Consider the following 17,717-nt stretch of genomic DNA (forward strand, 5'->3'; position numbering starts at 1 on the left):
TTATTGGGCACTAAACACTTCCCCAGGGCACAGCAGCCCTTGTGACTCAGGCGCTAGGAGGGGCCCCTTTGGGTGGAGTCTGCAGGTGCCAAGAGAGTCCTGCACTTCGGAGGGAAGAATCCCATGCACCGCTACAGGCTGGGGACCGACTGGCTAAGCGGCAGTTCTGCAGAAAAGGACCTGGGGTTACAGTGGATGAGAAGCTGGATACGCGTTAGCAGTGTGCCCTTGTTGCCAAGAAGGCTAACGGCATATTGGGCTGCATTAGTAGGAGCATTGCCAGCAGTTCGAGGGACGTGATCATTCCCCTCTATTCGACGTTGGTGAGGCCACATCTGGAGTTTTGCGCCCCCCCCCCCCCACTACAGAAAGGATGTGGACACATTGGAGAGAGCCCAGTGGAGGGCAATGAAAATGATCAGGGGGCCAGAGCACATGATTTATGAGGAGAGGCTGAGGGAACTGGGCTTATTAAGTCTGCGGAGGAGAACCTGTCTACAGAGGAGGAGGAGAATTTGTCAGCAGAAGAGGAGGAGGAGGAGCTCTCCATAGACGAGGAAGAGGACTTGACCACAGAGAAGGAGGAGGAAGAAGAAGGTAAAGGAAGAGGAAGAGAAGGACGTGGCCTTGGTGGAGGAACATCTGATCATGGAGCAAAAGGAAGAAGAGAAGGATCTGGCCATGGAGGAGGAAGAGGAGCACCTGCCTATGGAGGAAGAGGAGAAGGCCAGGCCACAGAGGAGGACAAGGAGGACCTGGACCAGGAGGAGGAGAAGGAAGAGGACCCAGTAATGGAGGACGACGAGGATGTGGCCATGCAGGAGAAAGAAGAGAAGGAAGAGGAGATACTGGCTATGGAGGAAAAGGAAGTGGAAGAGGATTAGGACTTGGCCACGGAGAAGGAGCAGGAGGAAGAGGACTTGGCACAGAGGAGGAGGAGGAGAATGTGGCCATGCAGGGGGAAGAAGAAGAGGCAGAAGAGGAGGGGGAGGACCTGGCTATAGACTAGGAGGACCCAGGAATGGAGGAGGAGGAGGATGTGCTGATGCAGGGGGAAGAAGAAGAGGAGGGGGAGGACCTGGCCATAGGAATGGAGCACGTGGTCATAGACAAGAAAGCAGAAGAGGATGACTTGGATGAGGAGGAGGAGGGCAAGGCCAAGTCCTCTTCCACCTCCATGGCCAGGTCCCCCTTGCCCAGATGTGTAAATAGGGCAGTAATGAGCAAGAGCAGGGGGGGATCTTACCTCTCTCTATAACATTGGTAAGAGAGATAATGGAATAGTGACAGGCATTTCTCGTGTCCGTGTTTTAAAGGATGGTGTTAAATTGGAGAGGGTGCAGAAAAGAGTCACACAAATGACCTGAGAGCTGGAGAAAATGACTCTACAGTGAGAGACTCAGATTGTAGGTGGGTGAAATTTAATGGCCTGGAACGTTCAGGAGGTCAGATGAGATGATCCAATGGTGCCTTCTGGCCTTAAGCTCTATGAAACTCGATGAAGCATCGCCTCCCTCCACCCCCCGGTCCGATGTGCTTCACCGCACAGAAGGATGGCCGGACAGCCTAGAAAGACCCTGCTCCAAAGCGGCCCTGGTGGAGAAGACAGCGGTAAGAGTGAGAGATGAGTGAGAGACGGCTGTGGGGACCTGGTGGGGGGCAGGAGATCTCGGACAAGGAGGGGGCTCCCCTGGGCAGGGCACTGGAGGGGACAGCAGAGAGCAGGGATTCCTGGGGCTGAGGTCTGGGCACCGCCAAGAGGAAATTCTGGGCGTCAGCGCTGGGGGCAGGTAGGGAATCGTGGGACTGGAGGGTAAGCTGAGGCTGGGGGTAGAAAGGTAAGGGGCAGCTACGAGAGGCTGGACAAGGGTCAAGTTGGAAGGGAAGGAAGGAATCGGGAGGACAGGGCCCAGCTGTGTTGCCAGAGGATCCTGCTGGCTGTGTCTGGGCAGCCTCTCTGGGAAGTGCCCAGGCGTCAGTGGGGCCTGAATCTGACCTTCTCCTTTTTGTCTTACAGGAACTAACTGAGGAGCTGCCCCAGGACTCTGGGCCCAGCTCTGTCCTCTCCAGCTCCATGGACTGCACGTGAAACCTCCCGTACCAGAAGCTCCCGTCCGGCTCCCCCAGCTCTGGTGCTGCTCAGACCCAGAGACGCTGCCTCCTCCATGGCCAGGTTCTCCTCCACCTCCTGCACAGCCTACAGTGATGGGTAAGGGAACCCTTGGCCACAGAGACCCCATGGGCACAGGTGGGAATTGTCTTGTCCCTGGGGGGATCTTCCCCTCTGGCCCCCTACCCCAGCCCCAGGGCAGCCTGCCTGCTGCACCCCAAACTCCTCATCCCTGGCCCAGCCCCACACCCTGCACCCCCTCCCTCACCCCAACGCCCTGTCCCAGCCCAGAGCCTGCACCCAGCACCCAAACCCCCTCCCATGCCCCCTCCTGCACCCCAACCCTCTGTCCCAGCCCAGAGCCTGCACCCAGCCCCCAAACTCCATCCTAGAGCCTGCACCCCCTTCTGCCCCCCATCCCCCTGCCCCAGCCCAGAGCCTGCACTCAGCACCCAAATCCCCCTCTCGCACCCAGCCCCCAAACCCCCTCCTACACCCCAACCCCCGGTCCCAGCCCAGAGCCTGCACCCAGCCCCCAAACTCCATCCTAGAGCCTGCACCCCCTTCTGCCCCCCATCCCCCTGCCCCAGCCCAGAGCCTGCACTCAGCACCCAAATCCCCCTCTCGCACCCAGCCCCCAAACCCCCTCCTACACCCCAACTCCCGGTCCCAGCCCAGAGCCTGCACCCAGCACCCAAATCTCCCTCTCACACCCGGCCCCCAAACCCCCTCCCACACTCCCTCCTGCACCCCAACTCCCGGTCCCAGCCCAGAGCCTGCACCCAGCACCCAAATCTCCCTCTCGCACCCAGCACCCAAATCTCCCTCTCACACCCAGCCCCCAAACCCCCTCCCACACCCCCTCCTGCACCCCAACCCCCGGTCCCAGCCCAGAGCCTGCACCCAGCACCCAAACTCCATCCTAGAGCCTGCACACCCTTCTGCACCCCAACCCCCTGTCCCAGCCCAGAGCCTGCACTCAGCACCCAAACCCCCTCCCATACGCCCTCCAGCACCTCAACCCTCTGTCCCAGCCCAGAGCCTGCACCCAGCACCCAAACCCCCTCTCACACCCATCCCCCAACACCCCTCCCATATCCGCTCCTGCACCCCAACCCCCTGCACCCAGCACCCAAACTCCCTCCTGCGCCCCAACCCTCTGTCCCAGCCCAGAGCCTGCACCCAGCACCCAAACCCCCTCTCACACCCTTTCCCCAATCCCCCTCCCATACCCCCTCCTGCACCCCACCCCCGGTCCCAGCCCAGAGCCTGCACCCAGCACCCAAACTCCATCCTAGAGCCTGCACACCCTTCTGCACCTCAACCCCCAGCCCAGAGCCTGCACCCAGTCCCCAAATCCCCCTCTCACACCCAGCCCCCAAACCCCCTCCCACACCCCCTCCTGCACCCCAACCCCCGGTCCCAGTCCAGAGCCTGCACCCAGCACCCAAACTCCATCCTATAGCCTGCACCCCTTCTGCACCCCAACCCTAACCCCCTGCCCCAGCCCAGAGCCTGCACCCAGCACCCAAACTCCCTCCTGCACTCCAACCCTCTGTCCCAGCCCAGAGCCTGCACCCAGCCCCCAAACCCTCTCTCACACCCAGCCCCCAAACCCCCTCCCGTACCCCCTCCTGCACCCCAACCCACTGTCCCAGCCCAGAGCCTGCACCCAGCACCCAAACCCCCTCTCCCACCCAGCCCGCAAACCCCCTCCTGCACCCCAACCCCATGCTCCAGCCCAGAGCCTGCACCCCCTTCTGCACCCCAACCCCCTGTCCCAGTCCAGAGCCTGCACCCAAACTCCGTCCCAAAGCCCGCACCCCAAACCCCCTCCTGCACCCAAACGCCCTCCCTGAACCTTGCAGTCCCTTCTAACCCGATGGGTCTATAATTCTTTGATTCTAGCATCTGTCACCTAAAAAGCAGGGCTGGCGCGTATGGATTTCCTCCGCATCCTCTGCACTGAAGACAGAAGTTTCTCCGCAATGGCCTGGTCTTCCTGGAGTGCTCCTTTAGCGCCTCGATAGCCTAGTGGCTTTGCTGACTGTTTGGCAGACTTCCTGCATCCCATGTACTTAACCAGTACTTTGCTGTTAGTTGTTGTGCCTTAGCTAGTTGCTCTTCACGTTCTTTTTTGGCCTTATTATACTTTTCATTTGACTTGCCAGAGTTTGTGCGTCTTTGTATTTTCCTCACTAGGATTTGACTTCCAAAGTGCCTCTTTTACTCGGCTGTTTAGCCCTGGGGGCATTTTTTTTATCCTCGCACTGGTTTGTTTTTTATTTGCGGGATACATGTAGTGGGAGCCTCTAGCATGGTGTTTTTAAACGGTCTCCGTGCGCTTTGCTGGCATTTCACCCTGGCGTGTTGCTTTTAATTTCCATTTAACGAGCCCCCTCACGTCTGTGCAGTTCCCCTTTCTGAGTTGAATGCTCCTGCGGTGGGTTTCTTTGGCAGTTCCCCCTCCAGGGCTGTGCCATGTAATTCCATCAGGGCTGCGATTCCTGAGAGTAACTACTCCAGCGTGGAGGCTGCGCAGTGAGAGCTCACACCGTGCACTGTCCTAAGCAGAGAACGTCTCCAAGGGCTGGCGCTGCGGTACCGCTCCTCGCCAACGCCGCCCGGCTCCGCTGCATGTGCCCCGTCAGCCAGCAGGGGTTTGTTCTCGATTGTCACAAACGGGGGATAAAAGGACTCTCCTGATCAGTGTGAAGGGGACGTTACCGGCATTCAGCCAGTATTCACAGAGGCGCTGGGCGTCATCTGGCCCCTCGGCAGCTCGGGGCATAGGGCAGAAAGTGAAGTCACAGCCTGCGCTGATTCAGTGTACTGCCCACACGTTGCTCCCCTCCCCTACATGGCCTGTTCCCTTTCCCCTCCCTCACCTGCCCCCCACAACGGGGCCTGTTTGCAACAGCAGCAGGTGTGGGGACAGGAGCAGGAGCAACATTGACCCCCGTATGTCACAGGGTCGGATAAGCTCAGATGAAAGCACATGGCCCCATTACTCTCTGGGAGGGGCCGGCAGGGGTAGGTCAGTGGCAGTGGGCGGGGCACAGGGTCTCCTTCGCTCAGCTCAGGGCACTGTGCGGTTAACAGGACACTTGTTTTCCTTGGCGACGGCGTCATCTAGCCGTTCCTCCGTGACGCTCCCCAGTGCAGCAGGGCTCTACCCCTGCACCAAGGCACTAGGCCAGGCCGCGCTGCAGGGACGGCGCGAGGAGAGGTGGCCGGGCAGCTTCCCCTCAGCAATCAGCCCCACGGCCATCGAGATGCTCTTTTAAAGTCACTTTCCCAGTCAGGAAGCTGCAGAGGGGCCGGAGTGTGAGACAGAGCAGCCCACCTGCCCCCACAGGCCAGCCCATGCCATGCCGGCAGCACAGTGCAGGGCACATTCCTGGTCACCGAGCTCAACGCCCATGGGCTCACCTGGATGGCGTGTCCCTCTGCCTAGGACGGCAGATCAGCCCCTTAGCACGGGGCTCTGGAGACCCCGCCCGCGAGAGGGGTCCCGCAGGGCAGAGAGCGGATCATGCTAGTGCAGGGGCATCAGGTAGCAACCAGAGGGGAGCACGGAGATGAAATGTCCAGCCGTCTCTGTGGTGGAAAGGGTCTCTGAGGCTCAAGGCAGGAGGCTACCAACCCTCAGGGACCCGCTCTGACTCCTGCGCTCACGGCCCTCCAGGGGCTAGTGCAGACGGGAGAGGGGCACACTAGTGACAAGGCACCTGCGAGGTCAGAGGTGCAGAGCACCCCTGCCATCCGGAGACCTGAACTGCCCTCCACACCAACCACATCACTCCTCCAAAATCCCAACCTGGCCTGGCCTCTCCCCGCTCCTCTCTGGGACACTCAGTGCTGGGCTAGAGTGCTGGGAGCCACCGTGTGAGGAGATCGTCTGCACAGGGGGATCTCGCTCACCGTCCTCCCTCACCCTCAGGAGGGGACACAGCACAGACCCGCCGAACCACATTGCCCCTCGGAAGGGGGCTCAGGCCCAGCCAGATGTTCAACAAGGACAAGTGCAGAGTCCTGCACTTCGGACGGAAGAATCCCATCCACTGCTACAGGCTGGGAACCGACTGGCTAAGCGGCAGTTCTGCAGAAAAGGACCTGGGGCTTACAGTGGATGAGAAACTGGATACGCGTCAGCAGTGTGCCCTCGTTGCCAAGAAGGCTAACGGCATTTTGGGCTGTATAAGTAGGGGCATTGCCAGCAGATCGAGGGACATGATCATTCCCCTCTATTCGGCATTGGTGAGGCCTCATCTGGAGTATTGTGTCCAGTTTTGGGCCCCACACTACAAGAAGGATATGGAAAAATTGGAAAGAGTCCAGTGGAGGGCAACAAAAATGAATAGGGGGCTGGGGCACATGACTTATGAGGAGAGGCTGAGGGAACTGGGATTATTTAGTCTGCAGAAGAGAAGAATGAGGGGGGATTTGATAGCTGCCTTCAACTACCTGAAGGGGGGATCCAAAGAGGATGGATCTAGACTGTTCTCAGTGGTGGCAGGTGACAGAGTAAGGAGCAATGGTCTCAAGTTGCAGTGGGGGAGGTTTAGGTTGGATATTAGGAAAAACTTTTTCACTAGGAGGGTGGTGAAGCACTGGAATGGATTCCCTAGGGAGGTGGTGGAATCTCCTTCCTTAGAGGTTTTTAAGGTCAGGCTTGACAAAGCCCTGGCTGGGATGATTTAGTTGGTGTTGATCCTGCTTTGAGCAGGGGATTAGACTAGATACCTTCTGAGGTCCCTTCCAACCCTGAGATTCTATGATTGGGGGAGGTCCTGGAAGATTGGAAAGAAGGCAAATATAATGCCCATCTTTCAAAAAGGGAAGAAAGAGAACCTGGGGAACTACAGACCGGTCCGCCTCACTCAGTCCCTGGCAAAATGATAGAGCAGGTCCTCAAGGAATCCATTTTGAAGCACTTGGAAGAGAGGAAGGTGATCGGGAACAGTCAACCTGGATTCACCAAGGGCAAGTCATGCCTGACCAACCTGATTGCCCTGCGACAACATCCCTGTCACCCTCATGTCCCATTGAACCAGCTAACGTCCCTGTTTGGGCTAAACTTTCTTTCGTCTAGGCGATATTGACTGCCCAGAGGCACTAGCTCACCCCCTCTGGTGCCTGAGCCACGGGCAGGGAACAGCTACTGCTCTCGGTTACGCTGCAGCTCAAGGGGCAGAGGTCTGCGCCTGGTGGATCAAAGGGCCTTGGTCTGAGGATGAGTCGGGGGGGGGGGGGTCGGTTTGGCTCCCCAGGATGTTGAGGTTGGGAGCTGTACAAATATAGGAAATGACACAAAAATTGCCCAGCCGCCTTGTCTGTGCGTGATCCTGGGGGCAGGAGGACAAGGCCGCTGTCTCTGAGCAAGACCCAGCAGCATCAGGGGTCGGTGCCGGATGTGCAATGGGCACAAACACGCCTGCCACAGGCTCACTTGTGCAGCAATCCCTCTGCACTGCTCCTCCCTGGTCCAGCCAGCCCCAGACGAGCCTGTCCCAGAGACACGGGCTGTCCCGTCGCCCCAGTGCCCCGTGACCCCAGCCGGATCTGGAGCGGCTCCTCTCTCAGAGGACAGCCCGGCAGAGCTGGGTCACAGCTGTGGCCTATGGAGGGTCCCTGGTTTTGAACACGTAACATCACACAAGGGGCTTCCCGAACTGTCTGGGCGATGCTGCTCCACATGCTCCCCAGGACATTAGGAACCAGGCGGTTGTTAGGGTTCAAACGCCCCTCACCAGGCGTCTTCGCAGCCAGGGGGTAGGGGGGACTGGCAATGGGGGGCAGGGGGGCAGGGAGAGGCTGGGAATGGGGGCGAGGGGTGCAGCCAGAGGCTGCCAATGGGGGGCGGGGGGGCAGGGAGAGGATGGCAACGGGGGGCAGGGAGATGCAGGGAGAGGCTGGCAATGGGGGCAGGGGGGTGCAGCCCGAGGGTGGCAATGGGGGGCGGGAGGTGCAGGGAGAGGTTGGCAATAGAGGGCAGGGTGGTGCAGCCAGAGGGTGGCAATGTGGAGTGGAGGGGCAGGGAGAGGCTGGCAATGAGGGGCCGGGGGATGCAGGGAGAGCCTGGCAATGGGGGCGGGGGGGTGCAGCCAGAGGCTGGCAAGGGGGGCAGGGAGGGGCTGGCAATGGGCGGTGGGGGTAGCATCCAGAGGCTGGCAATGGGGGGCAGGGGGCTGTGGGTCACGCCCCTTCCCCTGCTTCCCCCCGGCCGGAGATCTGGGCCCAGACCCGCTGCCCGGGACGCTCCGTCTCCCAGCGATCCTGGGGCAGGCGCTGGCTGCAGCCCGGCCGGACGCACAGGAAGGGGCCGGGCTCGGGAGTGGTGGGGGGAAGTGGGGCGGACAGCCCCAGAGATCGGACCTGGGGCCGGGAGGAGACCCCGGGGAAAGTGACTCCGCACAAGGGCTCCTGGGGGGGGTCCCCTGTGGGGCGGTGTCGGGGAGGGGGGAGCCGGAGTTGCGGGGGGGGGGGGTTGAACTGTCTGTGCAGCCGGGAGATGCAGGGGGGCTGAGAGCCACTGACCAGAACCGTGAACACGTGTCTCTGCCAGCCCCTGCTCTGCCCCTTCCCCTGGGGCAGGGGTGGGGGTGCCGGAGGGGGGAGGGAGTTTGGATGCTGGAGGGGGGAGGGGCGCAGGCTCTGGGAGGGAGTTTGGATGCGGGAAGGGGGAGGGGCGGAGGGAGTTTGGGTGAGGGGGCGGGCCTGCAGGCTCTGGGAGGAAATGAGGGTGTCGGAGGGGATGCTGGGTGCAGGCTCAGCTGGGGCAGTGGTGGGGTGCAGGAGGGGTGAGGGGTGCAGGTTCCGGGAGGGAGTTTGGGTGCAGGAGGGGTGCAGGGTGCAGGCTCTGGGGGGGAGTTTGGGTGCAGGGGGTGAGGGGGCGGGTGTGCAGGCTCTGGGAGGAAATGGGGGTGTGGGGTGCCAGCTCTGGGATAGAGTGTGGGTGCTGGATGCAGGCTCTGGGCTGGGACAGGGGTGGGGTGCAGGAGGGGTGAGAGGGTACAGGGCCTGGGAGGGTTTTTGGGTTGGCGGGGAGGGAGTTTGGGTTGGCGGGGAGGGATGTGGGGGTAGGCGGTGGGGTGCAGGCTCTTGGAACGGGTGGAGGATACAGCATTTACCTGGGGCAGCGGCTCCTAGGCGGCATAGGCCAGGGGGTCTCCTCACGCTGCTGCCCCCCTCACTACCCCAGGGGCCGCAGCACAGGGATGGGCCTTTTTTAATCGCCTGGGGGAGGCAGGTGGGACCAGGGGCCGGGGGGAGTGTGCGGGGGCGGCAGGTGGGGGGGAGGGGAAGGAGGGTGCGGGGGTGGCAGGAGGGACTGGGGGACGCATGGGGGTGGCAGGCAGTGTCGCGGGAGAGACCCGGGCCCGAACATTTGTGGAGCCGGGCCCCAGGCCAGGAATATTCCTGGTGCCCAGGCACCACGAGCCCCTACAACTCGCCGCCCGTACCTCCTCATCCCGCCCCCCACCTGCCAGTTTCTTCCTCGCCACCCCCTCCCTGCCAGTCATCTCCCTGCCTCTCCGCTCCCCCCTCACCCCTCTGTGCTATGGGGAGGGGGTGGAGGAGAGACCCTGGGGAGCAGCAGGAGGGGGCGAGCGGGGGGCAGAGTGTGGGCAGAGTCTCGGGCTGCAGAGACGGGGCAGGGAGCTAGTCTCCCCTTCCCCCCGCCCAGAGAAGATTCATCCCCCGCCCGCGCTTTCCCTGTCTGTAGAAATTCCCTCCAGTTCGTCCCCTTTTCTCTCCTTGTCACGTGTCGCCCAGCGTGGCAGAATCTCGGGGTCTGTCTGCAGGGAAAGAACCTGGGGAATCGTGATGGGAACGTACCTAAAGCCTGTTCTCCCACCTCCACAACTGCCCTTCTCGCCCTGCCAGGCTGCAGAACGACGCCCACGCTTCGCTCCAGCCCTTGGCACAGGGCAGAGAAATGGCTGCAGCGGAGCCAGTTCAGGTAGGGGTTCTTGGGGGGTGGCTGGTGGGTTGCTGCAGGAGGGAGGGGGCAGCAATACACAGGGGGTGAGAAGGTTTGGGTCTGGTTTGGAGGTGGGAGCGGGGCAGGAAATTCCCAGGGTGGAGAAAGGGAGGAGGCCAGGGGGTGGCAAACCTGCAGGGACTTGTTTAATAAGTGCCCTGGATTCTAGGATCAGAGCCATGCGGTTCGGAGAGGAAATGCCCTAATTTGTGGGAGAGGAAACAACCCACCTAGGTGAGGTTAGGAAACACTGACCAGGCTCCCAGTGCTGGAGCCTGACCCGACTGACCAACGGCAGCTGCGAAATATGAAAGGGGCAGCTTAGGGGCCCTGCCCCTCCCTTCATATCCAGCTCCTCGCAATGAGGAGGGTGTTGGTATCTACCAGGGAATTGTCCTTGGACCCTGCCAGGGCTCCATCTCCTGTATCAGCCCCTGGCTAGTAGGTGTGTGATGGATCTGCTGGGAGAGACCAGGGGCTCTCTCTTCGTCCCCTCACCTAGGTGTTTCCTGGATGCTCTGCTACCAGATAGATTCATGGAGGGCAGATCCATAGATGGCTATTAGCAGGGATGGGCAGGGACGGTGTCCCTGGTCTCTGTTTGCCAGAAACTGGGAATAGGCGACGAGTGAATCACTTGATGATTCCCTGTTCTGTTCATTCCCTCTGAGGCGTCTGGCATTGGCCACTGTCGGCAGACAGGATACTGGGCTAGATGGACCTTTGGTCTGACTCAGGCTGGCTGTTCTTATGAGTGGTTTGGGGGTTGGCCTCTGACTGCGAGCCCCTCAGAGCTTCCATTTGATTGGCTCCTTTCCCCCATGAATAGTGGAGTTGTGGCTGGGGCAGCAGGCACTGAGTGGGGGGCACCTGTTGTTTCAGGGGCCGGTGAGCTTCCAGGAGGTGGCTGTGTATTTCACCGCGGGGCAGGGGGCTCTGCTGGACCCCGCTCAGAGAGCCCTCTACACAGACGTCATGCAGCAGAACTATGAGAACGTGACCTCGCTGGGTAAGGGTTCCTGTCCCTCCGTTCTTAGGAGGGGAAATGCAGAGTTAAGGCTTATGGCATCCCCACAATGCATCCTCTACTCTGCCCTGTTTCAGCAACACCCCAACAAGCCAGTGACACACACCCTAGCGCTCTGCCCTCCCCTGCTACAGGACGCTCTGGGAACAGCGCACAGGGGCAGCACAGCACGAAGTCTGACATCTTCTCTTTGCTAGGGCAAAACATGGATTTAGGTCCAATGTGACAAACAGAAACTTCTGACCCTTGGCCGGCACTCACACACTGATCCCACTCCACACAAACCAGCTCGGACCTGCAAAGTGAGATCACCCCTTTCCCCTCGCCCCGAGGTTTCCTCCTGAGTCACAGACTTCGCTTAGCTCTCACTGAGCCCTGAGGATCACTACCACATATGTCACCAGGATGCTGACAATCTCGGTGACAAGACCTCACCCCTGTGCACCTTCACGGACCCAGCCTCCAGCCCTTAGCACGGGCATGAGGCAGACTAGGCCCCCAAGTTTTACATGCAGCTCTCTTCATATCACAGTCACATCTCTGCCAAGCTGCTCCCAGTCATCCACAGCTGACACACATGCAGGAAAATGCTGGTATTCCGATCCGTGGAACACAACACAAATGGTGGCATGTTCTTCTCAGTGGTTCTTCATAGCTGTATGTCTACCCTAGAGCTTTTCCCAGCATAGCTGGGTTGGTCAGCGGTGTGATTTTTCACAGCCCCATCACACAGAGCTAGGCTAGCAAAAAGTTTAAGTGCAGACTGGGGAAGAAAGTGGGTTTTTTAGTTCAGAGAACTTTAAACTATTAATCTTAACACAAACATTTTGGTATAAAAGGGCAAAGCTTCCGAGAGGAACTTCTGCCGAATGCAAGAAAAATGCACCACACACATAGTGTGAAAGCTATCGGAGCTCGGGCTCAGGCTTCAGTTCATGGGTGTTGTTCAGGTTCAGTGGCCGCAGCCCATCCCCTTGAGCAAACCTTTCCCTGGACCAGCAGATTGCTGGCAACCCTCGCGCACTTCATAGGGACGAGTCTGGCAGCACGTGTGCATTTCCAGGTCAGCGACTGCTCAGTTTGGCTTGTGCTGCTCTGAGATTCCAGATTCCGCAGCTATTGGCTTTCAGAGCTGGTTTCCTGCAGAAGACAGGGGTGTCCTGTATTAACAGATCAACGCCAAGTGACTGTGATCAGTCCAGGGACAATTAGAACCAGTTTCAGCCCCAGTTGTGTGCAAAAAACATTTCAAGACCAAGATGATTTTGTCAAAAGCTGCCTAGGGTGGTGGGCTGAATCTCAGGAACATCTTTAACCAGTCACCCCATACTGGGACCAGTAACCCGTCCATGAATGACCATAGAAACCAGCATATTTCAAGGCCATCTGAATGCACCTGTGGAATTTAGGGTAGTTAGAATAGTTGGTTTTTATGCAGAAAATGATGCTTCTGTGGACTAGCTATTGCCTCTGCGGGAGGTGGATGACCTACCCCGACAGCAGAACCTTTCCATTGCTGAATATCTACACTAACCCACTACAGCACTCCAGTCATGGTGTCTCAAGTGTAGACATGTCCTGAGATACGACATTCGGTGACACCCCCCGTCCCTCCTATTCCTCACTGCGCTGAATCCCACCAGCCCGTGCTCACCGGTCCCAGCTCTCCTACAACTCCCCCATTCTCTCGGGGTTTCTCTCTGGGATGAAGAAGCAGGTCCAGGGTAACTTCCCCTCTGGCTGGGGCCTTAACTTCCTGGAACGTGGAGTTCCTGTCTCTGTGTTTTAGGACCCCGTTTGCTGAGCAGTGTCTGGCTGTGTGTGTTCCCAGCAGAGATGGGAGAGTTAAATCCCTCATACGCAGAGTCTCCTGCACCTGGGGAGCTGCCCCCAGCCTTTCCCTGCTGTAAAATGGGCTGGGGTTAAAGTAATAGAAACGTCCCATGAATTCCCTGATCTCCCTTGTTTTCTTTCTCCTGAGCAGAGTGTCCAGTTTCCAAACCTGATGTGAACTCCCAGCTGGAACGAGGGGAGGAGCCGTGGGTCCCGGATCTCCAGGGCTGTGAGGAAGGAGAGATCCCCAGAGGTGCTTGCGCAGGTGAGGGATCATTAAACCAACTCAAAGCTCTCAGTGCCCGAAGGAAACAGCTGGGAGTCCCTAAAAGCCTTGTGAGCTCTCGGGGTTCAGGAGTATCCCCAGGAGGCCGTGTATCCTCAGGGCAGCTGTCGCTCATGGCTTCCTACGCATCCTGACTGACACGTGGCAGAGCTCCCTCCCCGAGGGGATGTGGAGGCAGAATTGTTCCCCTCCTCTCTCCCCTGTGGGGAAGAGTTGTGGAGAATCCAGCTACTAGGTTTCTTCTCTGTCTCTCCAGCTCTAATTTTGGTTGTTTTCCCCTTTCCATCCCTGTCTCTGAGGTTTCTCTCTCTGTCCCAGCAGGTGCTGGGATGGTGAGTGAGGAGAAGAAGCAGAATCCTCAGCAGGAAGATTCTGAGCAAGTGGCAACACCTGGGGGATTATCGCATGGCTCCAGAGGGAATGTGTCCCGGCATCATGTGCAGGGCAAAGCCTGTGGGAGTCAGCACAGGCCAGAGAGGGAGCAGAGAAACCAGCCAGCGGAGAAAGTGGGTAACTCCATTAATTGTCAGGGAACTCACCAGGACCTCCTGGAAACCACAGCCCAGCCGAGAATACCCACAGGAGAGAGAAAAAACACATGCACTGAGTGTGGAAAACATTTCACTAACCACTCAGGCCTTTTAAAACATCAGAGAATCCACACAGGAGAGAGAGCCCATGAATGCAGTGAGTGCGAGAAAACCTTCACTCTGACCTCTACCCTTAGTAACCATCAGAGGATCCACACAGGGGAGAAACCCTACGAATGCTGTGAGTGCGGGAAAAGCTTCACTGTCAGCTCAGACCTTATTGGACATCAGAATATCCACAAGGGAAAGATACCTCATCAGTGCTTTGAGTGTGGAAAAATGTTCACACAGAGTTCAGCTCTTATTACACATCAGAGGATCCACACTGGAGAGCGCCCCTATGAGTGCTGTGAGTGTGAGAAACTGTTCAGGCAGAAATCAACCCTAATTACACATCAGGCAAGGCATACAGGAGAGAGACCCTATCAGTGCTGTGAGTGTGGGAAAGGCTTCAGTGTGAGCTCAGACCTCATTGTACATCAGAGAATTCACACGGGAGAGAGACCTTATAGATGCTGTGAATGTGGGAAAAGTTTCACTCAGGGCCCACCCCTTACAAGACATCAGGGTGTTCACAGGACAGCGACGCAGCGTAGAAACGTTGTGTAGGGCAGAGAAAAGACTTTTTTAAAAAACACATTTGCTAATTCCCACATAGTGACCTTGTGGTTTGTTTGCACAATTTGTGTCCCTCTGTTCTCTCAACTGCCTCGTGTGTTGCCCACTTGTGCCTTTTACAGGTCGCCCTTCTCTGGGGTGAGTCCCGTGCTCCTTTCTCCTGTGAGTCATTGGAGTGTGTGTCCTTCCAGCAAGGAGTTTCCATCAGCCCCAGGTGGGGGAAATAGGGGTGACCACAAGTCGCCTCACTGAGTGAAAATGGACATGGGGTTTGTCTTCTGCTCTAGGATTTCCCTGGGCGTCGGCGTGCTGGAGGTAGCGATCCTGATGTAAACACACCGCTCTGTTTGCAGTGCTGACATAGCCCGGGCACAGGGGTTGGGGTTAGCTGGCATCTTCCCCTTTGGCCTGTCCTAATGGACACCCATTTTCCTGGTGTGGACAATCCCTGAGCATCACGTTTATACTGTCACCCCAGTAGCAGAGCGATTGTTAGTCACCAAGTCCCCCCTTTGCTGACAAAATGTCTCCTTCCCAGTTGTGCTCACGCTGGTCCAGGTGGTGCTGGGCAGCAGGTATTTTTCTTTTTTACCATTTTCCTTATTTCAAATACATTTCCATGTAACAAGGAGGAGCAGGAGCGGGACAGATGGATCATTTCAGCCTCTGCAAGGCCGGAAGGCAATGGGGCGACTCGGAGGGATTCCTTCCTTCCCCATCACCGTCACTGTATCTGCTGACTCCAGCAGCGCTGGCCTGTGTCTGAGGCACAGTGGAGTTTATCCACCTGTATTTTGTCCCCCCCGCAGCAGAGAGTCTCCGCACTTAGGATCAATTTGATCCTGTATCCAACTCATTAGAGCTGGAGATGAGTGTCCCAGGCCTGGGTGGGGAATTCCAATGGTGCAGGCGGGTGCTCCGGCCGGGAGAGAGGCCTCTTCCCAGGTGTCTCTCCCTGCAGCAGCACCTAGGCTTGGGGGGGGAGGCGACCCCCTGCCCCCCGTATCAGCTGCAGGGCCAGGCCCACAGGATAGGCGCCTCTCCCTGGCAAGGCCAGGGCTGGGGTCAGGCCTGGGCAAGGGCAGCTCAGGCTCAGCTGGGTTGGTGCAGGTTGGAGGCCGGGATAGATTGGGGCTCAGGGAAGGGTGCCCCTCCCCTGGCCGTGGCAGCCCCCCGGGTGGGTTGTCTGAGGGCCCAGGCGGCGCTAAGGAGGCTGCTGGGTGGCTACGCGGCTGTGCAGCTTCCAGGGAACTCGGGCTACTTGTCCTGTACTTTAAGTGTAAGTGCTGTTATTTGGAGGAAGAAAAATCTGTTGTTGTTTTTTCACATCTATTGGAAGTTGAAAACTTGGTTTACAAGCCCGGCCTTAATCACGGAGACGCTCCCGACACCCACACACTCCTCCTTGCGTCTGCTTTGTACAGTTAGACTTGAAGCTCCTTCCCCTAGGAGCTGCCTCTCACAATGTGTGTGTCTAATACGACACCGAGCGCAATAGAGCCTCAGTCTTGGGTGCAGCCTCTCAGGGCCGTCCTTACCCATACGCAAAGTGTGCAGCTGTGTGGGGCACCAGCTCTTCCCCAGCCCCCGCCCCTCCTCCGCCCCCACTCCCTGGAGGACTCCAGAAGTGGTCGGGCCTGCCCTCACCCATAAGTAGAGCGACCCGGCCTCCGGCCTGCTCCGCTCCCCGACTCCCAGCCGCATCTGAGCTACATCCTGTCAAACTAAGCTAATATCAAAGTATGTGACCAAACAGCCTTCACCAGGAGAGAAACCCCACAATTCAGGAGGGGCAATAAAACACTTGCACATTCAAAAATTGAAATCTCAGAAAATCTTTTAAGACTCAAAATCGGAAATAAATTTACCCATTTTCTTATGAAGTAGCTAAACCTGCTTCGCTATTCATCTTATTATTTGGCTGTATTAGTTACAAAAGTTTTAGCATCACTATACTAAAAGAAAGAGAGAGAGAGAGGGGAAAAAAATAACCCAAACGACACATCTACAAATGATCTGAACTAGCCTAGAAAAAGCCCAGAAGCAATTTTCTCAATAGCTGGAACCAGGGCTATAAGATTGGACAGGTCACTCTGTGCTTTGAGGTTCAGTGGGAATTCCCTGCCCACTCCCACGTCTGACACTTTCTTTTCCAACCCTCAGGAGACTGACTTGGGATCATAGAAGATCAGGGTTGGAAGGGACCTCAGGAGGTGTCTAGTCCAAGCCCCTGCTCAAAGCAGGACCAACCCCAACTAAATGATCTCAGCCAGGGCTTTGTTATACCTGACCTTAAAAACCTCTAAGGAAGGAGATTCAACCACCTCCCTAGGGAACCCATTCCAGTGCTTCACCGCCCTCCTAGTGAAATAGTGTTTCCTAATATCCAACCAGATCCTCCCCACTGCAACTTGAGACCATTGCTCCTTGTTCTGTCATCTGCCACCACTGAGAACAGCCGAGCTCCATCCTCTTTGGAACCCCCCTTCAGGTAGTTGAAGGCTGCTAGCCAATCCCCCCTCACTCTTCTCTTCTGCAGACTAAATAAGCCCAGTTCCCTCAGCCTCTCCTCATAGGTCATGTGCTCCAGTCCCCCCACCCCCCAAACATTTTTGTTTCCTTCCCCTGGATTCTCCAATTTGTCCATATCCATTCTGTAGTGTGGGGCCCAAAACTGGACGCAATACTCCAAGTGTGGCCTCACCAGTGCCGAATAGAGGGGAATAATCATTCCCTGAATCTGCTGGCAGTGTGCCTACTAATGGAGCCCAGTATGTCATTGGCCTTCTTGGCAACAAGGGCACACTGCTGACTCATATCCAGCTTCTTGTCCACTGTAACCCCTAGGTCAGGGGTCGGCAACCTTTCAGGAGTGGTGTGCCGATTCTTCATTTATTCACTCTAATTTAAGGTTTCGCGTGCCAGTCATACATTTTAACATTTTTAGAAGGTCTCTTTCTGTAAGTTTATAATATAGAACTAAACTATTGTTGTATGTACAGTAAATAAGGTTTTTAAAATGTTTAAGATGCTTCATTTAAAATTAAAATAAAATGCAGAGCCCCTCGGACCAGTGGCCAGGACCCGGGCAGTATGAGTGCCACTGAAAACCAGCTCCTTTGGCCCAGTCCTTCTTGAGAGTGGGACGGGGCTTGGACACCAGCTTAAAGCCACATCTGCCCAGGGCAGCACAGCACAGTGTGCAACGCAGGGGTCACATTTCAGTTATTTTCACTTTGTGCAACTTAGCCCTGGGATGAGACTGT

The 17,717-nt window shown here is 57.4% G+C and overlaps 1 protein-coding gene and 1 long non-coding RNA gene across 3 annotated transcripts in view; both read left to right on the top strand.

The window, feature by feature from the left end:
* The window catches only part of LOC122173225 (zinc finger protein 383-like), a 90,374-nt gene extending 73,193 nt beyond the window's left edge, over window positions 1-17,181 (top strand). Inside the window, exons 1-4 of one of the 2 annotated variants that reach the window (XM_065577757.1) lie at window positions 9,599-10,076; window positions 10,980-11,106; window positions 13,109-13,222; window positions 13,565-17,181. In XM_065577757.1, coding sequence (XP_065433829.1) covers window positions 10,053-10,076; window positions 10,980-11,106; window positions 13,109-13,222; window positions 13,565-14,442 — 1,143 coding nt within the window. In that variant the 5' untranslated portion in view covers window positions 9,599-10,052 and the 3' untranslated portion in view covers window positions 14,443-17,181. Of the gene's footprint in view, window positions 1-9,598; window positions 10,077-10,979; window positions 11,107-13,108; window positions 13,223-13,564 lie in introns of those variants that run through there. The other variant, XM_065577756.1, reaches the window with a different exon arrangement.
* LOC135977341 (uncharacterized) lies at window positions 9-4,273 on the top strand. Its single transcript, XR_010594796.1, has 3 exons — window positions 9-1,611; window positions 2,018-2,209; window positions 4,019-4,273. It is a non-coding gene; the product is annotated as an uncharacterized LOC135977341 (long non-coding RNA).
* Window positions 17,182-17,717: the final 536 nt, after the last annotated feature.

The sequence above is a fragment of the Chrysemys picta genome, chromosome 24, assembly GCF_011386835.1.
Source record: "Chrysemys picta bellii isolate R12L10 chromosome 24, ASM1138683v2, whole genome shotgun sequence".
In the NCBI taxonomy this organism is placed as follows: Eukaryota; Metazoa; Chordata; order Testudines; family Emydidae; genus Chrysemys; species Chrysemys picta.